Raw genomic sequence first — 26,973 nt, 5'->3', positions numbered from 1 at the left:
CATGTCTTTTCCCAATAAACCAGAGCATAGGAGAGAGATGTGTCACCTTTTTCAGCCCTTCTGAGTTTGCAGGTAGGAATAATCTGAGCCTTTCAGCTGCAAAAACAGCACTTTTTGTGGACCAAATAGACAATGCACATTTGCCCCATAGGGTTACATTGCAGCCCGGTCTGTGGCTGCTGATTACAGTGTTCTCGCTTAATACTGGACCAATTTCAAAGATTGTTGTTCCTATCAGTCACTTACACACAAAACATAGGAGAATAGGGTCCAGGTTGAAAAAAACGGTAGTTACCCTTTAAGTATTTTACCTTGGTACACAGTTGTGACTGCAGAGCCTCATTCAGCTTAAAATTTTAGAAGGAGTGCAGCGGGACAGAGAGGCTGAGTGGACTGCGTGTAGTATGCATTGAGAAGTTTAACCTAGAGCTCAGAACGTAGCGTTGCTTGTGTGTGTGTGTGTGTGCATGTCTGTGCTCACCAGGGTCTTTATAGTAAACCAAAGCCACCATAAGCAGTGAAAAATATTTTTGTAAACTGAAACTAGATAAAAAGAAAAACCTTAGAGAAAAACTAAACTGAAACAATATTGCCAAGTCAAAAAAAACTACTTATAATAAAATAAAAGAATCAACGTAATTTGTAAATCCAATATTCTCAACAATAACCTCAAAGATACCGTATGCTCAAAATATGCTGAAAGCATAATATGGCAAACTCAAGCCCATCAAGCAACAACAGATGGGCACATATGAGTGCATGACAGCAGCATCCAGCGTGGCGTGCCTTTGGCGAGGGGGGGGGGTTCGTTGCATCAGCCGTATGCTTGGCCAGCAAATGGTATTTAAGACTGGACGTACTCCGGTGGTAACTCAGTCCATCTGGAAACTCCACTTGCCATTCAAAAGACCCTTTTCTTATTTTTATTGTTTTTGTGGCCGTTTTTAGGCCTTTATTTTTACAGGACAGCTGAAGACATGAAAGGGGAGAGAGAGGGGGAATGACATGCAGCAAATGGCCGCAGATCGGAGTTGAACCCGCGGCTGTCGTGTCAAGGAGTAAAACTTTATATATGTGCGCCTGCTCTACCAACTGAGCTAACCCGGCCACAAAAGACCCTTTTCTTTATCCATTTCTGCTCCAGGAGCTTTGTTTCTGCTAGCCATCCACAACGTTACTGCTGCATCGCTTCCTGATTTCATGAACTACGGAGCGGCTCAAGGCCCAAATCAAAGAACACACGTGCGTTAATCACGCCTCAAATATATTTGTGGCGTTAAAAGGAATTTTCCTTAACACTTTATTATTGTGTTAATTTTGACAGCCCAAATTTAAACCCATTCATTTAGATTAAAGCATTATAATTAAGTCAAGTGTTATGGCAGAATGATCTCATGAAGTGGCGTATGTATGACACGCATGCCATTATTGGCGTGTTATCAAGACGCATACTCGCTTTTTAGCGTGTTTTTGAACGCTGTTTGGCCTCCATTGACTTACATTACGTGTGGATTGCGTGCAAATTGACGTGTATGAAAGGCATAAAATCCACGTAGGGAGGTTAGTTGTGGTGGAGGATGGGTAAAACACAGGACTTTCACCCAGGAGAGCGAGGATCGTGTCCCGTGTGTGGTGTTTACTTTCCACATTTGTTGTTTTCCTAAACCCAACCCTGTTCTTCTTTTCCTAATCCCAACCGGTTCTTCTTTTCCTAAACCCAACTCGCGTAGGACGTTCCCTAAACCCAACCGTAGCCTCGCGATAACACGTAGCCTTGCGATAACACGCCACGTGGCTTTAGAAAGAGGCGTGTATGTTTACGCTGTGACGTTGCAGACTGCCGTCCGCTGTATACAGCGATACAGCGTAGACATACATACGGATAGCTCAAAATGCGTACAGATAACAGTGGCGTGTAAAGTGGCGTGTATGTTTACGCAAAGTCATGATACCACATTGGTTATGGCGAAAGGCCGACTATCTGTACACGACTCGTACAACAAGCCTTAACCACTCGTGAAGTTTGTTCGTACCTAAGAAAACATTCCTAATATTACGTGAGAAAATTGGTAAATGTAAGAAGTTGTCTTAAAGGCGCCCTGCCACACGTATTTCATTACTTTGTGGTAATGTCTGAAGTTCTACCATGGACTCCGTAACATTTTTTGTGGAAAAAAATGCCTTGGTTACCTTGTTTCAAGCCATTCTAGCGTGGTATAGAAAGCCTGCAGGAAGACTCAGCTCGATTTGTGCCAGTTCTCATTAATATTCAACGAGCTAAGCTGCTTGACTCTGATTGGCTAACAGCTAGCTAATGAGAGCCTGGCTATCAGCATCCTTTACCCAGTGCCACTGGGTGAGCTCATGAATAGTAATGAGCTCAGGCAACATGACGTCAGACTGACCAGCTTTTGTAATTGGCCTGATTTCTCTGCTTATTTCTTTTCAGTGGCTAGAGCTGACCGAGGAGGTAGAGGAGGTAGCAGTTCATTTTCACATTCACGACATAACACAAACACATATGGACCTAACATATTTCAAAAAATGCAAGTAAAAACGGTTTTGTGTGGCAAGGCACCTTTAAGTACGTATGGTAATGGTTCACTCCTTGTGCGTTGCTATGGTGATCCAAGCAACATGTGTGCATGAAGTTTGGTTGTATCGTATGCTCCTGAAGTGGGACACATTATACAGTATGCATTATATTTACTGTTGTAAATACTTGCTATTTATTGGTTTTGATGTTTCTGTAACTAATTGACCCATAACTGATATGGTTTGACAGTCAAAGTTGAGTGAAGTTTGTTCTTGCACCTCGTAGATGTTCACCTGTTTTACTCATCGGTTCTGATGCTGTTGTAAGCCTGAATTTAGGCTCGCCACAAACCTCACAGATCCATTGATTAGTTAGAACATACAGTATATTTTACTTGGGCTTTTCTAGGCAAACAACTACCTTTGACATCAAATGTTTCTCCATTAAATCAATCAATAACCCCACACTGTAAACCTTTGATGTAAGTTTACAGCTAAAATCTCACAGTATCTGTTTTAATGTTATACAGGATCATACTGTAAATGGCAATGCATTCTGGAAGAAAATAATAATATTACAGCACTATCTGCGAATGTTAATACCAATGCATCTTGGGAAAATAAAGGAAAAGACGGGAATTACACTGCTGCCAGAATATTACTGTAAATTCAAATAATACGGTAAGAAACTGTATGTCTATTTACAGTAAAATACCTCAAACTTTAAAAACAGTATGCTTGCTGTAAATAAACAGTAGTTTACTGGTGAAGCTGCTGCCAGTATATTACTGTAAATTTACAGTGAAAAGCTTTACATTGCAGTTGTCCGGAAAAAGAAAATATGCAGCAAAACATTTGTATGAAGCTAATAAGAGTATACAAAAACATCATCATAGCCTATATGACTGAACACGTGTAGGAGTTAAGGAGCCAGTGAGTGACGTCATCATATAAACTACCTTCATATTGTGATGATTGGTCCTTTATGTGTCTGACCTGCTGGCATCTATTAAAAGTTCTCCAGGATCAAATCTTGCAGTTGAAACTGAGCCTGCAAGACGTGGTCCGGCTTTTGCAATGCTTTTATTTGCACCTTCGATCCAAAAAATAAATATCTGTGTCATGTCAGGCTTCAAAATCCCATATCAGATGAGCCCAGGGCAGGCAGACCTACAGAGAGACAATATGAAGGACTTAGAGATGGTCCGATACCAATTTAATTCTTCCCGATACTGATTCCGATTACTTTGACAGTCAGTTATAACGGGAAAAGAACATAAACTACTTTAAAGTAGATTTTCTTCTGGACTAAATTACGTGGTATTGGACCAGTGCATAAACACCAGTACTCGCCGATACCAGCGTTTTGGGCGGTATCGGAGGTTTTTTCAATACTGGTATCGGTATTGGAACATCTCTACCAGAGATCCAGTCAGCATGAAGGAAAATAGGCCGGTAGTGAGATAGAAGAATATACGACAAAGAAAGAGCGTCTTTGCATGTGAAAGGAACAGAGGGAATGAAGGCGAGACTAAGAGAAGGAGACACAGAGAGGAGAGTGTTAGCAGATGTAGGGCAATGGAGCATCTCTGCTGAGCTGAACTCTCCCAGAGGAGCCCAGGCTTTTCAGAGAAATGGGAGCGTAAGGAATATTGAGACTTTCTGCTCTGTGATTTATCACTCTGCTATTCCTCCATTCTGACTGTAATGTTAGCTCCGTGAGTGTCAAGTCTTTTGAAACTGTGTGCTGAGTATTCCCCACTTGAAAGGGATTTGATGCATCCGCCCAAAATAATGGACTGGATTTTACTCAATGACCAAACTCTTCTTTTCCTCCTTTTATTTTGGCAGATTCGGGCTACATTTACACTGCTAACGTTTTGGTTTTCAAGCGGAGTTTTGAGCCAAAAGCGATCTCCGTGCACACAACTGTTTTTTTATCTCTAGTAAAAGAATTAATCTCCATTTAAACTAACATGCCCAGACATCATATCTCATTAACATTCTGGTATACTGAGCATAAACAGGAGGCAGCGTGGAGACTATGGTTAACTGCTCCTCAGATCTCTGCAGGGTAAATCCAGACAGCTAGCTAGACTATCTGTCCAATCTGAGTTTTCTGTTGCATGACTAAAACAACTTTTTAACGCACACATTCCACCAAAACAAGTTCCTTCCCGAGGCTATTTTGCAGAGGCACCATTGCACCGTCCGGCTCTTAGCGCCGCCCAAGACGATTGTGACTGGTTTAAAGAAATGGCAATAAACCAAAGCACGTTTTTCCCCCATCCCGGAATGCTGTTTGGACTAGCCAGACCTTCCTAGGCAGGAACGTGTCACTGCTCTACATACATGCGTACTATTAAGTATATGGGCACGTTCTATCACATGCAAGCAACGCAGCAAAAGAAAATATATCACTGCATAAAAGTTAACATAAATACAGTGAGACAATACATATTTTTCAACCATCAGATATTATACAACTCATACCGAGGAAACGATCCCTTTAACTGGATTGTTGCATCAATGGGAGGAAATAACTTCATCTGTCAGGATTTTAATTGTCAGGATTAAGCCATAACAAAAACCCAAAACATACAGACACGTGATCTGGTCGTGATTTATTTGTAGTTTGTGTTGTTTTTATCTTTGACTTTATTTTATGGGTATTTATATCTTTTGTTTTGGTAATCAGCATTGGCAGATTAGGATGGCATGGCAATGTTGCCACTGTTTTAATGGATGAATAAGTTGAACCTTGACCTAAAAACTTGCCCCACACAAGAGGAATGATTAGGAGGAATCATCCTTCGGCCAGCAGAAACCTCTAGTTCCTGACCTAAGGTCAAGAGATCAAAATCATCAAAACCATGACGAATCTTGCTTCAGGGAGCATGAATATTCATACCAAATCCACTACAATTTGGCCAGTAGCTGTCCATATCGTGCTCTGTACCAAAGGCCAACATCACACGCTGTAAGCCCTGCCACTATTAGGACAAGAAACAGCTGTGCAACATGCATAATTTGCATAATTTATAATAATTCTGCATGAATTGTCCATTTTATGCTTGTTTTTCTTTTTCTGTAGGAAATATTTACTGGTAGTTTAAGGTTGTTTACTGTGATCTGAACAGCACATGATGAGCTAGATGGTGAATTGCACACTGGATAGTTTAGCCATTAAAGGAAAGGAATCATAAGCATGTGTAGAGACACTGAAGCATATCGAATACAGTTAGCTGCTATTGGCCTCAGCAAATCACGCTCCACTTTCAAAATAACAGGATGTGACATAAGATATCCTGCAGAAATCTGCTTTGAAGTATGGAGAGTACAGTATTCCTCCTAGAGCTTATTCTGCTGCATCTGAAGAGCATGAGCAGTGCAAGTGCTGACATCACTGACCTATATTTCTCATTTCCACACGCTCCGATGCTCTATGAGAGGTATGGGAGGCTGACTGTGAGCCAGGAAAACAGACCTGAGAGAGGGGGAGGGGGGGCAGTGTGGAACTCAGTGGGGGGCTGCATGAGCTGGTTTCAACATGGAACACACAAGCACAATGCTGTGTTCTGGTTGCAGGTTACTTTTACAGTTTTTTTGGGTATCAAAGTTTTCAAAATTGAAATATTCTACACTAACAGCTCTTTGTATGGAGCCCAACATCGGATGTTCTTCCAGTTCAGTCTTTTCTTGCCAGCTGTGACTGCCAGGTTCACACGTGATGATGAGTAATGTAGTCCAATGTAATCAGTATCAGTTTGTATGTTTGTATTTTGCACTGATATGTGTGGTGGTACTTCTCCGTCGCTAAGAGGGACTCCCGTCAATTGGATTCCAGAAAGGCCATGAGTGAGATCACTGGAATCACACAGGAATAGCTCTACCAGATGAGAGGTATTTGATTTGCATACTACATCTACTTGGATGTAGGTGTCACATCATAAACCAACCCTTTAAATGCTTGCGGTCCTTCTTGTCTAGGATTTTTAGCAGTTTACAGGGAGTAGAGCAGGGGACTCAGAACACAGCCCTGGGGTGCTCCAGTGTTAAGGATGAGGGTGGAAGAGGTGTGTCTGTCCTCCACCCTCACCACCTTGGGTCTGCCTGTCAGGAAGTCAAGAATCTACATACACACTGAGGTGTTCAATCCCAGGTACTTGAGCTTTGCGATAGGCCTGAAGGGAACTATGGTGTTAACTCTGAACTGCAGTCAATGAACAGCAATCTAAAATAGCTTGCTTTCTTTTCCAGGTGAGATAGGGTGGTGTGGAGGATGTGTGCTATTGCGTCTTCCGTTGATCGGTTGTGATGGTAGGGAAATCGTAATGGGTCCACTGTGCTGGGTTGTGAGGAGCAGATGTAATCCTTGACCAGTCGTTCCAAGCATTTCATCACTACTGAGCTGAGTGCCACTGGGCGGTAGTCATTCAGGCAGGCTTGACTTGTCTTCTTGGGCACAGGAATGATGGTTGACTTCTTGAAGCATGTGGGTATGACAGGCTGAGCCAATGACAGGTTGAATATCAATGTGCATGCTGGCGCAAGTGGTCAGCACACAGTTTGAGGACCCGCCCACTGATAATGTCAGGTTCTGCTGCTTTGTTGGTTTTCACATGCTTGAAAGAACTCCTGACAACATGCTCAGAGAGGGAGGTGGGTGTGAGAGGTGCACCCATCTATTAACCTCTGCTTCAGCTGTTTTTACTAGTTGGCTGCTGATGGCCTCAAAGCGAGCGTTAAATGTGTTAAGCTCACTTGCTATCGATGCATCACCACTCGACAAGGAGGAGGAGGTGGGCTTTTAATCTGTCACAGTTCTAAGACCTTACCACATGCTTTGTGGGTTGCCCTCCTGGAATTGTAGTTTCCCTTTCTTCCCGTAGTCCATTCTTCTTCTCACATTGTAGGCTGCTGCTTTCTAACTGTCGATTTTATTTTAGACCGCATTGCTAATTTGTAGGCTGCAGTGCATGTGTTTATGGCATCCAGGATGGTTCTGGTAATCCATGGTTTCTGTTTGTGGAATGATTTAGCTTTAGTTTTGGGTACATTTGCTTCTGTCGTTTTACAAATTAAATCTCCCAAAAACTCACAACGTCAACAGTGGTGTCCTGGAATATGCTCCGGACTGCGTTGTGTAGTGCAGACTGTAGGATGGCTTCTGATTAGCTTGACCATTTCCTGACTTCACGTGTCACTGGGGATCCCACTCCATAGCCGTTTTTGAATGGCGTATAGTAGTGGTTTCTGGCGGTAGACAACCCCATAAATCCTGCGAGAACACCAACTATTGTGTGTTCTGCTGTTTGTATGAAGTGCAATATTTGCTAAAAAAAAATCTTATTCTCACATTTGTCGGAACAAAGACAGCATCATGCCAACCAGTGGGATCAACCTCACCTACTTCAGGTGCTCTTTTTTTTAGGGTTTTTTATGCCACTGTAGGTTAAGAGCTCTCTACTCCACATTGTGAATAGTACCTCAAAAGTTCATGTATGATGTTTTCACCTTCACCTACTTCACTCTTTTGTTTCATAATCCCTGCCTTCCAACTGTCTTTTCAGTGTCCCCCCATCTCTCCAAATGTCCTAATTCCCAGAGGACCTAATGTTGAATAAACTGGATGACACCTCTCTCTTTGTAAGGAAATGAGGAGTGAAGGAATCAGTGCCAGGATAGAAAGACAGGAAAACTAGTGTGTTAGTGAGTAACCCCTGGCAGAATTGTGAGACAGATAAAAGGAAGGAAGTCTGCAAACAGAGGCCCTCTATGTGGTTGTGTGTGTGTGAGTGTGTATCATTGGCTCAGCTCCCAGCAGGAGTGTCTTGACTTGAAGAGATCCCCTGTGCTGGGCTCCTGTAGGGGCCCTCCTCCATCATGTTGCTCTACTTAGCATTAGCTAAGCGAGCAGCGCGCCAGCCACTGTGTGCCAGGGAATCAGGGTATTAAGCTGTATGGTAAAGTCTGTGATGCTCGAGGCCATATGCAACGCCCACTGACGCACCTCACTGCAGTCCTCTGTGGACAATTTACCGCCTTCAATTACACATCAGCTTTCTGCCTACACACACACACCTCACTTCTCTGTGCCTGGGGGGGGGGGTGTTAGAAAACATTTTGAAAAGAATTCTGACTAGAACTGCAGTGTAAGTGTACGAAATGGAGTGGTCGATATTGGAGTTTTCACTTTCTTATTAAGTCTCAATGAGAAATATTTTAGAGAAATTTTCTTGCTCACATTTTCCCCAAGAGATATGTAACATTATTACCAGGGTTTTATTGACTTGTATGTCTCACTTACTTGACTTAGCCGTGCCATTTCAGTCCATCTCTCTACTCATTATATAATAAAGGTTTTTTATGGGAGGGTATAAAACAACAACTCTGTTACAATACACAAATGTGAGAGCTTATATTAGCAGTTTATTTGAGTTAGCAGTACCAGTTTCAGAGTAGGAAATCCGACTTCAGGGGGCTATACAGATGATATTTCCGACTGGGAACTCAGAAATTACGATCCAGTTTAACTGGACCACAGCATCAGCGCCACAGCTCTGCTCTCTGACAGGACAGGATATGCACTAGTCACTAGTGAAATGACAGTGTGACAGGTCAGTGGTGAAATGGCTGCAGCCAGCCATCCAGCATGTCTAACACAAAAATGCACCGAGCGGTCTGCAGAGTTGATCCCTGGCTATCTTCCATAGACCACTGAAGCACTTTGATTTTCCCGACTGCCAGATCACCAGCTTTATTATTCTAACTTTATTTCATGGTTGGGATTAAACTGCTGTGCTATGATTGGTCTTTTATGATTTTAAGACCTCACGCTGGCTATAATAAACTGTTTTATATCTGTTTCTCATTCCGTTTGTTGGCATGAGGAGAATTCATACAGAAGATTTCAGCTGAGCTCAGTGGGAGCCCTTGATGTTCAAAAGGGCAATAAATTCCCCATGCCATCTTCCATCACCCTCAGCACCGTCCTCACCCCCCCTCGGGTCATGAAAACTATTTTCAATGCCTTTATCTTCATTATCAAATCAAATTAGCATGATCTTTGAACCATAGGGTTATGGGGACATTTGCAGCATTCACTGCCTGTTTTATTAGTTATTTATTCATTGGCAGTCTGTTCAAGCTCCTCCTGCCTCAGCTGTTTATGACTTTGAACTCCCTTACACAGGGTGCGATTTATGAAGAAAGCAGCGGGGGGGGGGTTGATCATTCAAAACATGCAAGAATAGCACAACGTGGTGTCAATGTAAAACACAGAGCTTTCAAGCAAAAGAGCAGAGTTTTTTAATCCAAACCACCATCTTTTTCCTAAACGTAACGAGTCGTTTTGCTGCCTAAACTTAACTGTCATCGCAGCATGACGCTCACTTTTTTCTGTCTAAACTCCACTACCACGGTCCCTGAAAGGAGCGTCATCTGGCGGTGCCTGTAGCCGGCTCACAGTCACCTAATTGGCGGCTAAACAACTGCTGCTGGTAGCCAGCATCCTGGAGCTCTGTAGAGGCTAAATACAACCAGCAACTGCTGCTCGGATTTTATCCTTCTATGACAATATAGACTGTTCACGTTACTGCTTTACTTAGTTTATAATACTACTGTTTTAGGCATGTAATATGTACATTTTATCCCCACCAGGGATAAAAATAATTCAGCAGAAGCAGGGATTTATAGACCAGAGAGGGGGAAATCCCACGCATCCCTCCCGGAAAATCGCACCCTGCCCTTACATATTTTTCTGTCCGTCTTCTCCTGATGTGTCCATCGATAGCTGCCGATCCTGGTATCGTCTGTGGTCAGTCTGTACTTCCTGGAGTGGACGGATGTGTTCAAGCCGGTGAAGTCTGGCTTCAACTGCCATGACCGCAGCCTGAGCCTTCCCTACATCGACCCCAACCGCGAGGTCATCCCCCTCCTGATGCTGCTCAGCCTGGCCTTCGCCGGACCCGCCATCACGGTAAGGATCCATTGCAAGAGTCGGCTCTTATCTACAGTAGTAGTACTCACATTAACAGTAACAAAGTTACGTTTTCCAGTTTTTGTTTGTATCTTATTCTCTACACCTGATGCCTCAGTTTTCTTTGAAAATGAACTTTATAATAATCACATGTGCGTACACAGAGGCCCACCTGGAGTACAGTCTTTTTTTCCCAGTGGGTCAGCCTATGGCATCAAACACACTGATGCTTACACACAAATACACACCAACACACAGTATGAAAAAGCCTTTGGCATGGATTCCTTCTAATGTTCCCCACAGAACACACCAACACACATCCTATTGTGCTATATGGCAAAAATATTTTCCTGAGAACATAAAGACAGAGAAGTAGGAAAGAATCATTTTCTTTACACTAATGAATCCAGCCAGTACAGTGTTCATCAGATCAGAGTCTTCAGACTTCAGACATGTTTCCTCTGGATTTCAGCCTGTCCTCTGAAGCTCAGCAATGAACGATTTCCTTATTCAAACTGCAGGGCATGTAAGCAGTTTTTTGTGGGAAATCACTCGCTAAAACTACATTTTGTGCTGACCAAAAAAAGCAGGCTTAGCTTTAAATACTTTATCTCCCAGCTGACTGTTTCTGACAGCTGAGAATAACAGCACAGCACAGCCAGTATACTGGATGCACCGAATTCAGATTTTTGGTACCGAATCCACTGGTTAAGATTCTGCTGAATCCAAAACTGAATACCGAATCCTACTCCCATCCTCAGTCCATTAACACAGTAAACACATTAATGAAGTAAACAACGTCCACAGCAGTGTATTTTTCATTTGGTCTAGGGCTAGCAAAGCTGGTAATGGTCGTCTGGTTAACACAAGTTTTTAGCTGTGACTGTCCTTCCTTTGCAGTACCTGAAGTTGCTGCATTTTGGCTGCTGTCTGTAGATTCCTTCATGCACAACTCGTATTCTTTCGGATGTTTCATAACAAATGTTGGCGATGTTGTGTATTGTTTAGGGTCCTTGCCACCACGAGACAAATCGGCATTGCAAATTGAACATGTAGCTGGACTTGAATGGCCTTCTTTTGACTGAAAGTACTGCCAAACTACACTTTTTCTGCTCACTTTCTCACAGCCTACTGCATTGAACGGTCCGCCTATGTAAACACCTTCCCTTAATCAACGGCGGCGTCATTACGTCGACCAGCGTAGCGCGCGTAGTGCAAGCGTAGGGATCGGTTCAGTGGAAAAAAATTCTATGGTTCGGCAGAAACAGAACCCCGTCAAAAAGCCCAATATTCGGCCGAATCCGAATCCTGGATTTGGTGCATCCCTAATACTGACACACAAAGGTGTGACGTTTGAAAAAAGCCATAGAACTATAGTAAAATTCTACAAAAGTCATATTAATGCAATAATGTAAGTCTTTAATATAATTTTGGAAAAAAAAGAATTTCTTGGTGCAGAAGCTTTGCTGCCTTAGCATTGATTGATTGATTCCTTCAGCCCTGCAGAGCTTCCTCTCAGGCAGTTCAGCCTCTATACCCTGGGCAAAGACGTATTTCATGGGTGCATGCTTGTAACTGAAGGCAACATAGATATAATGAGACATAACTTAGACAAAAATAAGCATTGGAAAGGGGGCAATCTTTAGTGGAAATTACACCCTTCAACATACACCAAAGGTCCTGAGCCAGAATCAAACTTGGGACATTACAATTATATGGTGATGGACCAGTGGAAGTCAGTGGGATGGCATGCTCTCTGGTTTAGTTACAGTGTCAGATAGCGCTCGCAAATTCCAAAACCTAAAACTAAACATAACTGTCCCAGTGTTTTTTTTAAACATCGGTTACACTTTACTTGAAGGTATCTACATAAGCGTGACATGACACTGTCATGAACGTGTCATAAACATTATAAACAAGTCATAAACGTTTATGACATAACGCTTCTGTCATTAAGTGTCATTTGGTTTTTGTCATGACAAGTTAGGGTTAGGGTTAGAGTCATAGACTGTTAATATTAATGGACAGAGCATGTGTGACGTCACCCATTGGTTTGTGGAGATCTGCTATGAGTCGTCGAGTTTGCCGTTACGGGCGCAGCCATCCTGGTTGCGGATGTGACGATTTTAGATGAGAGGGAGGAATGAGGGAGGAGCCCTTGCACTCTACGTTACGTTGCACACTTTCACTGGCAATCACATCATAGCCACGCCCTAAAACACTCCCTGCTTTATCGTCGATTTTAAAATCAACAAGACCCTAATTCAAAAAATTAACATCGTTCTGTGTTGCAGAAGACTTAAAACTAGCGATTGAGACCATAAACTCATTATGAAAATGTTTACTGAGATAATAAATCAAGTGAGAAGTGGGTCACTTTCTCATAGACTTCTACAGAAACCGACCTCCTTTTGCAACCGCACGTGTCGCCCCCTGCTGGAATTAAGATAGAATGCAGGTTTAAGGACCTTCCGCATTTGCAGCACTTCGCCAAACCGGATGCGTTGTCCATTAATATTATACAGTCTATGGTTAGAATTACAGTTAGGGTTCATGTGTCATGACACAGTCATGTGTTCATAACACAGTCATGTCACTCTTGTAGGTACCTTCAAGTAAAGTGTTAGCAAAACATCAACTCTGTGCTCTCTTCCACACATTCACAATTATACGGTGGCCCTGAAGTGCAAATCACAACAGCAATAAGAAAAACGCGACGGCAAATATGAAAACACGACAGCGAATATGAAAACACGACGGCAAATAGGAAAACACGACGGCAAATAGGAAAACACGACAGCAAATAGGAAAACACGACAACAAATAGGAAAACACGACAGCAAATAGGAAAACAAAACGGCAAATATGAAAACACGACGGCAAATATGAAAACACGACGGCAAATATGAAAACACGACAGCGAATATGAAAACACGACAGCAAATATGAAAACACGACGGCGAATATGAAAACACGACGGCGAATATGAAAACACGACGGCGAATATGAAAACACGACGGCGAATATGAAAACACGACGGCAAATATGAAAACACGACGGCAAATATGAAAACACGACAGCAAATATGAAAACACGACGGCAAATAGGAAAACACGACGGCAAATATGAAAACACGACAGCAAATAGGAAAACACGACAGCAAATAGGAAAACACGACAGCAAATATGAAAACACGACAGCAAATAGGAAAACACGACAGCAAATAGGAAAACACGACAGCAAATAGGAAAACAAAACGGCAAATATGAAAACACGACAGCAAATATGAAAACACGACAGCAAATATGAAAACACTTCAACAAATCACAAAACACAACGGCATTAACTTCTACCGGAAAAGGTAGGGCCTATCTAGCAGTGGACGGACCCTCCTGATTGGACAGAAGCACTGTCTGTCTTTCGCGCTCCCAAATCACCCACAATCCTATGCTTTGCCGGCTCGTTAAAAAAACAACAACAATGGCGGACCTAAGTGGGAGTTGGAGCGGTATCGCTGATGGCACAATTAACATTTAAATGTAAGTATATTTAGTGTTTGCCGTACATTTGTTATCACCGTTAATGTGTTACATCAATGTCAAGTGTTACGCATTAATGCTGGTACAAATTGCTATTATAATTAGGTAGATACACCCCGAGCTAACGTTAAGCTAACTGAACCTATCATTTAACATTAGGCTGTTAGCTAGCTAGCTGTGTTGCTGTCTTTTATGCCATTTGTGTTTGTAAAGTTTAATGTCCGGTGGCATTTTCATCTCTTTTTGTAAGCCGTTACTGTATATGCGTAATGTTAGCAGAGATTTAGAAATTGGTTTGTTTATCAGTTGTAGCTGCAGGATTGGAGGTAAAGCTGCACCTTGTTAACTTCACTAGCAACGTTAAATGAAAGCTAAAATGTATGAGTAGTTTCCCATGTAACAAGTATAACATTCCGTTATAGCATTTATAATGGTAAAGATCTTTTTCTTGTGTTTGCTGTCTTTTAACAGGGACTAAGGAACAAATGGAGGCTGCACTACAACGCTGAAGTTGGCATCCGATTCGCAGCTTCCGATTCGGCAGTTAAGGGGAAATTTAAGGGGAACTTAAAACTGTCCGATTCAGCAGGGAAACATAATTTACATTGCTAAGTGACTGATCCTCCGTTTTTTGAACCTCTTACTGTATTGAATGAGTGTTAATCATTAAGGTAAATTATTAATTATGTCTAAAACACACTTTTAGATTTGTGAAAGCTTTATTGTCTTTATGAGAACACAATAAAGGGAGATTTAACCGTTTTTCTAAACTTGTCAAATCAGGACTAAATTATCCCAGAGAGTCTAAGGAGTCTTAAAAACACAGTTTGAGATTTGTGAAAGCTTTATTCTATTTGTGAAAATGCAATAAAGGGAGATTTTAATGTATTTTTCACATATAGACTACATTGGACCAGGTCCAGATCCAAAACCACAATACTTAAGACTTGTCAAATCAGGACTAAATTATCCCAGAGAGGCTAAATAAACTGTTTTATTTTATTGCCACAGCATGGCCTTTGCTAATTGACATTCAACGTACAAGTCCACGTCTCTCCATGTCATTTCTTATATCCATGAGCAGGTCTTCCTTCTCACTTCAAAAGAAAAGTAGAAAAAGTTATTTTTACCTTTTGGAAATCAATCCAAATATCGTCATAGATTTGCCAGTGGTTTAATTTACTCTTCAAATCCTTCTCCTTCAACATAAGTGTTGTTTTCTCACCTTTCCTCAGAAAAAGAGGTAGGACTGAGTATTTATTAAGATTTTTTTTAATTCATACTTCATAGGCCATTGTCTCAGGTGAGGAGCAACCCCACTTCTGGGGAACGCTGGGTCCCGATCTTCTTTGATGATGAAACCCAGCTGGACAGGATTGCGAAATACCTGTCAAACTTCCTCGACAGCTGTGACACACTCTGATAAAGTGTGCACCATGGTGTCTTCTGACAGGATCAAATACATCCTAAATGTGTTGCTGTCAGAGATAGGTCCACAGCAGTTCCACATTATATTCATGAAGACATTTTTTTCTATGACTTAAAGTGGCTATATGTAACTTTCAGTTTGTGTTAATTCTAGTGGCCACTTTGGACAAAAGTGGTAGTATTTTCACCACACCTGCTGTCGTAAAGGTCTTTTCTTTACGGTGCTGTATTGCCCACTGTAGATTACCAAGTTTGCGTTACCGTGTTTACACAAGTACAGGGGAAGACCTGCTCATCCATCCATCTTCCATCCATCTTCGTCCGCTTATCTGGTCTCGGGTCGCGGGGGTAGCAGCTCCAGCAGGGGACCCCAAACTTCCCTTTCCCGAGCCACATTAACCAGCTCCGACTGGGGGATCCCAAGGCGTTCCCAGGCCAGGTTAGAGATATAATCCCTCCACCTAGTCCTGGGTCTTCCCCGAGGCCTCCTCCCAGCTGGACGTGCCTGGAACACCTCCCTAGGGAGGCGCCCAGGGGGCATCCTTACCAGATGCCCGAACCACCTCAACTGGCTCCTTTCGACGCGAAGGAGCAGCGGCTCTACTCCGAGCTCCTCACGGATGACTGAGCTTCTCACCCTATCTCTAAGGGAGACACCAGCCACCCTCCTGAGGAAACCCATTTCGGCCGCTTGTACCCTGGATCTCGTTCTTTCGCTCATGACCCAACCTTCATGACCATAGGTGAGGGTAGGAACGAAAACTGACCAGTAGATCGAGAGCTTTGCCTTCTGGCTCAGCTCTCTTTTCGTCACAACGGTGCGATAAATTGAATGTAATACCGCACCCGCTGCGCCGATTCTCGACCAATCTCCCGCTCCATTGTTCCCTCACTCGCGAACAAGACTCCAAGGTACTTGAACTCCTTCACTTGGGGTAAGGACTCATTCCCTACCTGGAGAAGGCACTCCATCGGTTTCCTGCTGAGAACCATGGCCTCCGATTTAGAGGTGCTGATCCTCATCCCAGCCGCTTCACACTCGGCTGCGAACCGATCCAGTGAGGGCTGAAGGTCACAGGCCGATGATGCCATCAGGACCACATCATCTGCAAAAAGCAGCGATGAGATCCCCAGCCCACCGAACTGCAACCCCTCTCCACCCCGACTACGCCTCGATATCCTGTCCATAAATACTACAAACAGGATTGGTGACAAAGCGCAGCCCTGGCGGAGGCCAACTCTCACCTGAAACGAGTCCGACTTACTGCCGAGAACCCGGACACAGCTCTCGCTTTGGTTGTACAGAGATTGGATGGCCCTGAGAAGGGACCCCCTCACCCCATACTCCCGCAGCACCTCCCACAGTATCTCCCGGGGGACCCGGTCATAGGCCTTCTCCAGATCCACAAAGCACATGTAGACCGGTTGGGCATACTCCCAGGCTCCCTCCAGGATCCTTGCGAGAGTAAAGATCTGGTCCGTTGTTCCACGACCAGGACGGAATCCGCATTGTTCCTCTTCAACCTGAGGTTCGACTATCGACCGAACCCTCCTTTCCAGCACCTTGGAGAAGACTTTACCAGGGAGGCAGAGAAGTGTGATACCCCTATAATTGGCACACACCCTCTGGTCCCCCTTTTTGAAAAGGGGAACCACCACCCCGGTCTGCCACTCCTTAGGCACCGTCCCCGACTTCCACGCAATGTTGAAGAGGCGTGTCAACCTAGACAACCCCTCCACACCCAGAGCTTTAAGCATTTCTGGACGGATCTCATCAATCCCTGGGGCTTTGCCACTGTGGAGTTGTTTAACTACCTCAGCAACTTCCACCAGGGAAATTGACGACAATCCCCCATCATCCTCCAGCTCTGCCTCTACCATAGAGGGCGTATTAGTCGGATTTAGGAGTTCCTCAAAGTGCTCCTTCCACCGCCCTATTACCTCCTCAGTTGAGGTCAACAGCGTCCCATCCTTACTGTACACAGCTTGGATGGTTCCCCGCTTCCCCCTCCTGAGGTGGCGAACGGTTTTCCAGAAGCACCTTGGTGCCGACCGAAAGTCCTTCTCCATGTCTTCTCCGAACTTCTCCCACACCCGCTGCTTTGCTTCTTTCACGGCAGAGGCTGCAGCCCTTCGGGCCCTTCGGTACCTTGCCACTGCCTCCGGAGTCCTCTGGGATAACATATCCCGGAAAGACTCCTTCTTCAGTCGGACGGCTTCCCTGACCACCGGTGTCCACCACGGTGTTCGTGGGTTACCGCCCCTTGAGGCACCTAAGACCCTAAGACCACAGCTCCTCGCCGCAGCTTCAGCAATGGAAACTTTGAACATTGTCCACTCGGGTTCAATGCCCCCAGCCTCCACAGGGATGCACGAAAAGCTCCACCGGAGGTGTGAGTTGAAAGTCTGTCGGACAGGGGCCTCCTCCAGACGTTCCCAATTTACCCGCACTACACGTTTGGGCTTACCAGGTCTGTCCAGAGTCTTCCCCCACCCTCTGACCTGCTCATGGATATAATAAATGACATGGAGAGAGTGAGTTAATTCTTGTCCAGTTTTGACAAGTTTAGGTATTGTGGTTTTGGATGTGGACTTGGTCCAATGTGGTCTACATATGCAAAAAACTGTAAAATCTCCCTTTATGGCATTTTCACAAATAGAATAAAGCTTTCACAAATCCCAAACTGTGTTTTTAAGACTCCTTAGCCTCTCTGGGATAATGTAGTCCAGATTTGACAAGTCTAGGTGGATCTAGACCTAGTCTAATGTGGTTTATATGTGAAAAAAAACTTATTGTGTTCTCAAGACAATAAAGCTTTCACAAATCTAAAAGTGTGTTTTAGACATAATTATAAATGTACCTTAATGACTAACACTCATTCAATACAGTAAGAGGTTAAAAAAAACAGTTTTAAGTTCCCCTTAACTGCCAAATCAGAAGCTGCGAATCGGATGCCAACTTCATGGCTGCACTAGCGTCACCAGAAGGGAGAGATGAGGAGGAGAGGGAAAGCAAAAGACAAGCAGGGAGACAGAGGCCAAAAAGAGATGTTGAATAGATTATTTGCTATATTAGAGATTGCCATTCAAAAAATAAATGCATTAAATTAACTAGTTTGTCTGTGTCTTTTAAGTTTTTGGGTGTGTATATAATATAAACTGTTTTTCAATGTTTATTTTTCCATCAAATTATGACCTGGACACAGGAAACTTCTGAGTAATTATATTCAGATGCTACCTTTTTTAATAACTAGTTAGGTATACAAGCTCTAAAAAGACATTAATGAAACGTGTATCTTTATTATAACATTTATTCAAACATTACTATATACTGTACACAAGTATATTCAACATGAAGCGGCGATCAGACTCAGCTCACGATGATGGTGTTGCTTCCGGACTGCAGACAGAAGGAGAAAGATTAGGTTAGTCCAGTAGTTATCCAACCTGTCCTGGTAAGATTAGGTTAGTCCAGTAGTTATCCAACCTGTCCTGGTAAGATTAGAATTGTATCACAAGTATATTTAAGCATACTGAAACATGAAGGTACTTCATGTAACTGTGTAGTGGTGTAGTTTCTTCATCATGGTCTTAACTGACAACTGTTGACCATTTAACACACTTACACCTACCTTTACTGTATTAGTGGGTGTTTATCAATGGAGGTATTATGACTTTTCATATGTTGGTTGTAGCCTTGTAGCTTGTGTGTTTAGAGTACTATTTACCCTTTCTCACTTGCAGTTTAATGCATATCATACTGCCTGTGGTAGCTCATTAGCTGGTAGCGTTTACCTTGTAGTTGCTGATCATATTTTGCACTGCATTTGTCTGAAAGCTAGAAGCTACTGGACAATGAGCTAATGTTGCATACATGCAGTAAACTACAAGCTAATGTAAACGGTTAGCTACTGCAATTCTCCTTACCGGTAAGTGTTATGACTACTACAAACATGAACTCCCACGAGTTTTTAATTTATTGACATGGGATAAATAAGACAAAACGACTATTGCTTACATTAAAGCCTATCGGTGTCGGTAACGTTACCTACCTTTGCATGTTGCGAGCAAAGTTCCTGACAGAATATTCTCCTCCTGCAAGCAGACTGACGCTGATTCACCAACAGCACAGTTTATAGTTCCACATCCATTTCGTCCAGTGTTTTGAAATGAGAAACGGCTAGTCCGTCTGTTAAAAGCATAGACAGTGAGGCACTTTTATTTTTTCACCTCTCCTTCCTGTCAAAAGACAGACAGTGCGTCTGTCCAATCAGGAGGGTCCGTCCTCTACTAGATAGGCCCTACCTTTTCCGGTAGAAGTTAATGCCGTTGTGTTTTGTGATTTGTTGAAGTGTTTTCATATTTGCTGTCGTGTTTTCATATTTGCTGTCGTGTTTTCATATTTGCCGTCGTGTTTTCCTATTTGCTGTAGTGTTTTCCTATTTGCTGTCGTGTTTTCATATTTGCTGTCGTGTTTTCCTATTTGCTGTCGTGTTTTCATATTTGCTGTCGTGTTTTCATATTTGTCATTGTGTTTTCCTATTTGCCGTCGTGTTTTCATATTTGCCGTTGTGTTTTCATATTTGCCATTGTGTTTTCCTATTTGCCGTCGTGTTTTCCTATTTGCCGTCGTGTTTTCATATTTGCCGTCGTGTTTTCATATTTGCTGTCGTGTTTTCATATTTGCCGTTTTGTTTTCCTATTTGCTGTTGTGTTTTCCTATTTGCTGTTGTGTTTTCCTATTTGCTGTTGTGTTTTCCTATTTGCTGTCGTGTTTTCATATTTGCTGTCGTGTTTTCATATTTGCTGTCGTGTTTTCCTATTTGCTGTCGTGTTTTCTTATTTGCCGTTTTTGTTGCGTTTCTCTAATTGCTGTGGTGATTTGCACTTCAGGGCCACCATACAATCACATTATCTTCCTACCATCCCCAACATCAAAAAAAGAAAGAAAGAAAGAAAGAAAGAAAGAAGAAGAAATAAAAAGCTCTAGCTCCCTGCTTAGCTCACAGAGATGCCAAACCCATTACCAGTCACCAGATTCATGGTATATCCTGGCAGAAGAGACACCAAGAGCTAAACACACACTGAGTGTCTTCCAAAACGCTCGCTATCTGAAGCGAAGACAGAGCTGTCTCAGCAGCATGTTGAGGGAAAACTCCACTCTAACATCCATCTCAGCTCCCTCTAATATTAGTCAGACAGGCGTTTTTTATTAGATCTTTTTCACCCTCAGACATCAATAAAATCAGACTCCACTTAACAGCTGATAACACATTCTTCCTGAGAGACTCGTGCAGCAGAAGAAGGCCCGAGGCGTTCCTGTCCTCGCGTGCTGAACAGCGTTCAAGCACTTTGACTGTCACTGGATGTTAGAGCCGCTACCCGCCGCCCTCAAGGCTTATGGGAAAACAAGTTTGACTTTAGTTCAAGTTATTCTAACTCTGTGTATTTATGTTTTTTTAAACTGCTGAAATAAAAAAAAAAAAGACCTGAGTTGTCACGTTTACAGCGTTCAGTAAATGACTAGAGGACTGAGTTTTTACTTTACATTCTTCTAAAACTTTTGTATTATTTGTCAATCCACACAATCCACAAGGCAGGCTACGTGTGATTGGCTGTTGAAATGTATCCTTCGCAAACCCGTTTTGTACGTTTTTTTAAAAGACTATTAAGGAAGTACAAGACCAAAACTCAACTACGCTTTATTTTTTGGAACCATAAATTCAAAAGAATGTCCCAAGAATATTTTGGAATTGACTTCTGTAGGTCATATGGTGCTGATCGTAGAGTGTTTTAGTCAGTCAACAGTCAGCTGAACATGCAACAATGTGAAGTGTTTCTTCAGGCAGACATCCAGTTCAATATATATGAGGAATAAAACATGAATCATAAATGAATATTTACTTGGTTCTTTTTAGGAAGCATCTAAGGAATTAAAATGAATTAAAAACGACAGACTTGTGGAATTGAGCTTTGCCCAAATTCCACTTCTGATTTAGACGTTGAAAAATTGGAGGAAGTGTTTGGAATGATTGCAATACTTAGTCACACAGGACACTGTGGAACTGTGGTGCTGGATTGATGTTTAGCCATGCACTCCAAGAAATAAATCCGTAAAATAAGTTCTGGCAGCTCATTACCTGGACTTTCTCCCGTAATTAAAAACAGAAAATGTTGTGTGTCGCCGCAGTAAAAACACACATTTTCTCTTATTCAAAGTTCTCTCGTACATAGCTGCTCAGTTAGTAAACTTCTGAAAAGAAAACCAATCTTCAATTAATTATAAGCTTTTTTTAACGCTTTAAACACTTATTTTTGTCGCTCGCTAATCCAAGCGCTGGTTAGTAATTTATCATAATGGTGTCGTGAATATATCTCACTACGTTAGCTAGCATTGGTGATATCCAACAAAAATTCACATATGTAACACATGAACAACCCAAACAACATTTTAACCCTTGTGTTGTCCTTCGGGTCACCGGGACCCGGAGGACTGTATTGGCCTGGCGTTGAGCTTCGGGGTCCCCCCTTTAGGACACAAAAGGTGTCCTGAAGGACACTTCAGGCATATTATTCGTGTCTTTAGTCTCGCTTTGCCAGACCTTCCTCCACAGCGCTGCGGAGGAAGGTCTGACGAGTCCACACAGCATTCTGGGATGGCTCTGGTTAATTGGCATTTCTTTAAACCAATCACAATTGTCTTGGGCGGCGCTAGGCACCGGACAGAGTGCCTCCGGTGCCTCTGCAAAACAGCCTCGGGACAAAAAAGGTGTCCTGAAGATGGCAGGTAAAAACTTGCAAAAGAGATCCAAACAAAAAACAATTCTCTAGTAAAGCTGAAAACAAGCATAAACAAACCACATTAGAATTAAAACAGGTTGACTGTACAGAGCAGACATTTTCAGAGGGATGAACAAGCTGCTTTTATCAGTCACTTACTAAATAAGACAACATGAGTTAAAGGTGCAGTAGGTAAGACTTATAAAACTAACTTTCTGTCATATTTGCTGAAACTGACCCTATGTTCGAGTAGAACTACATGAAGCAGGTAATAAAAAAAACCCACCTACAGCCTGTTGTGCAATTTGCAAAAATCCACAGCTCCCTGTTCAGATGCACCAATCAGGGCCGGGTGTCTAACCGCGTGTCAATCACTGCTCATGCACACGCATTCATTCTCCCTTGTGGGGGGAGGGGCTTAGAAGACTGTTTTTGGCTTTAGCAGAAAGGGGGGAGGGACTGAGAAGTTGTTGATGTTCAATTTTTTTGGCAAAGTCCTGGATCTTCCCAATCCTACCTACAGCACCTTTAACTCAACACATCAGCCTAGGTCCCTTTTGTTTAACAGAGTGCCTCAGTCCCTGATTATACTTGTCCAATCTTTCAACACATTCATGTCACATTTGTGCGTAAACCTGACTGAAATAACATTTTACATTTGGCATATTATTCGTGTCTTTAGTCTCGCTTTGCCAGACCTTCCTCCACAGCGCTGCGGAGGAAGGTCTGACGAGTCCACACAGCATTCTGGGATGGCTCTGGTTAATTGGCATTTCTTTAAACCAATCACAATCGTCTTGGGCGGCACTAGGCACCGGACAGAGCCCCGGTGCCTCTGCAAAATAGCCTTGGGAAGGAACTTGTTTTGGTGGAACGTGTACGTTCAAAAGTTGTTTTAGTCGTGCAACAGAAAACTATGATTGGTCACATTAACACACACTGACAGTTAAACAGTGACAAATTCCAAATGTGATGGACTCAATAGCAATCCCTGGTAATTTATGTAAATAAAACAAAAATAGTCAGATTCCAAAAAGAGAAAACCGCTGTTTCTCCTTTACAAGAGACAAATATGGTATACATTTCCCAGATAAGCCCTGGGTTTATAGTGAGACTCAGAAGTACAGTGTGTCTGTTTCAGTATTATACAGATCCCTCCTCTAAGGATTCCTAATCCATCTCTCTGGCCATCACTTGAGCTGCCTTCCTTTTTCTTCTCTCCATCCATGTGATGGGGGCCGAGGCACAAAGACCCAAAGCATGAGAGAGGATGTGATGTAAAGGTTGAGAAACAAGGTGAGGGGTATAACGGGGCAGGGTTGTGCGAAGGGATGGGTCTCGAGACCCGGTTCTATTAAGGAGCCGGTTCCAAATTTCTCAAAACCCGAAAATGAATAAGGTCTGAGCTTATCGATACTGCTATGGAGACTAGTGGATTATATGACGTTGTGTCTAAAAATAGATACATGTTGTACAACAATTGTTTACGAGCACAGTGTGTGCGTCAAAGTCAAAGTATCTTTATTAGTCTCTCCAAGGAGAAATTTGTTTTGGACACTGGGAGAAATTGCTGCAAGAGTTACAACAGAGACACACAACAACCACAGGGTTAAAACAATTATTAGACAAATGTACAGTAAACATTTGGGCTACTCAAAGAGCTGAAGACCATGGGTAAAGACTAGCCTCCACACTGCAAATCATTCAAGGCATAGTCGGACTGGCTACGGAGAGCAGCACACTGTGGGCCGCTTCATCAGTGACAGAGACAGAAGAAATCAGTCACAGACTCACAGTGTTTGCAATAAAAGCAATAATAGTTCCGTTAAGATTAAGAATTTGTCGTCTCGTCTTTCCACCAATTAATAGAAAAGTATCGATAATGGTATCGATAAAGACTCCGATCGTTAAGCAGTCTCGAAAATGGTATGAATGTCAATAAAAATTAAGGATCCCCATCCCTAGTTGTGCGGCGGGGCGAATGTTAACGAAACGTCCCATTTGTGTGACGTCCCGTTGTGTTCTTTAACCCGCTAACATAGCACAAGTAGACTTTATATTTCACAGTTACTGTTTTCTGTCAGATCGTTTATAGATGTCGTGTTTCCGACCGCACTTGAAGGCAGCTTCATTTCACGGAGAAAGAGAGAGAAAGAAAAGTGACGAGCGAAACATAGAGAGTGCTTTGTTGTTGCATGAAACCTTCAGGTGTTACACAAACTCACAGGCAGTTCAGAGCTTGTGTTTGGTGTTTTAAAACGTTCTTGTGGCAGAGATAGAGGCAGTGATGTTTCCTGTTTCCTGTACGGGATTCTCACACCACCTCAAAACACTCCGACAAATCTGATCTCCGGTTACGTGATTGGCCGCCGCAGCGTGACACAGGTTTGCGTTTCTCCAAAAGTTAAGTCAGTCTCAACTTTTTGCCGCAGGCCCGCTGTGGTTTTGTGAGTGTCCCCCCCCTGCGGCAATGTATAGGATATTCTGTTGAACACCATATTTTTTTAAACATTTTTTACAATTTGAAAAGTGAACTACACATTTTTTAATTCTATATCAAACTGTTCCACAACCTTTTTACAAAACAAAGGCGTTTGATTTCAAAGGAAACAAAAGACATGACAAAAATAATACTACTAATTCAAAGGTTCACAGTGTGTCAAATCATAACAGAAGTTATGTGTAGGGATTTAGACGCTGATTGGTGTCATTGACATTCGTTAAGATCCAAGATATTGGGGATAGGGGAGTGGATTATTTACACTACCGTATTATTTATCTTATCATAGTAGTTGCTTCTCTCTCCCCTCTTTTCACTCTTTTTTTAGTTGCTCTGCAGATAGCCAGGTATCCCACTGCAACGCCATCTGTCACTTGTGGACGAGTGTGTGTTTGTGTCTTGGCCGACTCTCTTGGCTTAAACCAGAGCTCCATAGATAGGCCGAGCTGTGGGACTCCCCCCACATCACACAATTTAATTTATTAGTCATAGTTCTATTATCTTTATTGTTACTATAATTGCCACTGTTCATCGTGTCATTCCATTATACCCACTGCATTAATTATTAATTATGAGTGATATTTGTTGTAATGAGGTATTACACACTCTCTCTCTCTCTCTCTCTCTCTCTCTCTCTCTCTCTCTCTCTCTCTCTCTATATATATATATATATATATATATATATATATATATATATATATCTTTCTTTCTTTCTTAAATGGAAGTTTGTCCTTGCCGTTGTCGCACCAAATGCTTTCCCTTTTGACTGTTGGGTCTTTATAGAGTAGAGTTATAGAGTGTGGTCTAGACCTACTCTATCTATAAAGTGTCCTGAGATGACTCCTGTTACGATTTGACAGTATCTAAATATTGTATTTAAATATAATTTAATTGAATTGAATCAAACAGCCAAGCCCAGGCCAAAAATACAAATGCACAAATAATCACACAAAACAACATACTAGCAAAAGGCCAACGTGTAGCCTGTCTCTCACATCAGTGCATGCTGGAATAAGCTTCCCTGTGTGACCCTGCACAGGAAAAAGCAGGTATGGAAACTGTGCATGCTAACAACACGTGTTGTGTTTGGTGTTCACAGATAATGATTGGAGAGGCCATCTTGTTCTGCTGTCTGTCTCGGAGGAAGAGTGGCGGCGGGGTCGAGGCCAACATCAATGCCGCCGGCTGCAACTTCAACTCCTTCATTCGCAGATCTGTTCGCTTCGTTGGTACGCAAAGTTTTGCTTTCTTTCTATACACTGGCCTGACAGTATGGTGGCTGACTGACGACAGCTAGTTTATCCAACTTTTTCCCAACTTTTTAGCCAACTAAAGCAGGGCTCAGTATGCTCTGCAGAGTGATAAACTATGTTCTACAGTTAATCAGCGCTCGTTGCTCTTCAGAGTCGTATTACATTATTTGGTAAATCCAAAATTTGCGAGTAAGCTTCCTTGTTTTCTTTCTGACATATCTGTATGCTGACTACAGAACAGAGAAAGCGATTTGGCACGCATAGTGGGACTAAGACATTTTTTTTTCCTGATCTTTGAGTTAAAGTGAGACGTGCCAGGCTTCGATGGTGATGGCAAGAATAGCATGCATCTTTATTAAAGTGAATTAGCGAGGAATCACCCTCATGCATGAATCATACATCAATAATAGCTCAATTCTACGCATGATTCATGATGAAGAAGATACAGAAAAATTTAAGTTCATGGGGGAAAAAAAGCATATCGTCGCTCATCACATCTTCTGTCCTCAGGCGTTCATGCTTTCGGTCTTTGCGCCACGGCCCTCATCACTGACATCCTCCAACTGATGACGGGCTACCCGACACCCTACTTCCTCACCGTGTGTAAACCCAACTACACCACGCTCAACGTCAGCTGTGAGCAGAACCCCTACATCCTGGAGGACATCTGCTCGGGGGCCGACCCCGCAGCCATCATCCAGGGCAGGTAGGGAGACTCCTTCTGACAGAGTTGGGGAGCCACACTGGTTGGGACGGTCCAAGAAGGGCTGTAGTCAAGTCCACTTTTGTCCAGTCCAAGACTAGGACTAGTCGAGACAGAGTCGAGACCAAAAAGGTTCAAGTAGGGCTGGGCAATATATCTATATAAATCGATATTGTGTTGTCTTTTCCTGGTTTTAAAGGCTGCGTTACAGTAAAGTGATGTCATTTTCTGAACGTTCCAGACTGTTCTAGGTG

General features: G+C 42.7%; 1 protein-coding gene across 1 annotated transcript in view; it reads left to right on the top strand.

Moving 5' to 3' along the window:
- Positions 1-26,973, top strand: part of LOC116050108 (phospholipid phosphatase-related protein type 4) — a 43,700-nt gene that overhangs the window by 6,099 nt on the left and 10,628 nt on the right. The window contains exons 2-4 of the mRNA XM_031300140.2: positions 10,331-10,516; positions 25,863-25,992; positions 26,527-26,722. Coding sequence (XP_031156000.1) covers positions 10,331-10,516; positions 25,863-25,992; positions 26,527-26,722 — 512 coding nt within the window. The remainder of the gene's footprint in view (positions 1-10,330; positions 10,517-25,862; positions 25,993-26,526; positions 26,723-26,973) is intronic.

This window comes from Sander lucioperca, chromosome 23, assembly GCF_008315115.2.
Source record: "Sander lucioperca isolate FBNREF2018 chromosome 23, SLUC_FBN_1.2, whole genome shotgun sequence".
Classification (NCBI taxonomy): Eukaryota; Metazoa; Chordata; class Actinopteri; order Perciformes; family Percidae; genus Sander; species Sander lucioperca.
Note: the sequence above shows the minus strand (reverse complement) of the source record. Positions and strands in the feature narration are given on the sequence as shown.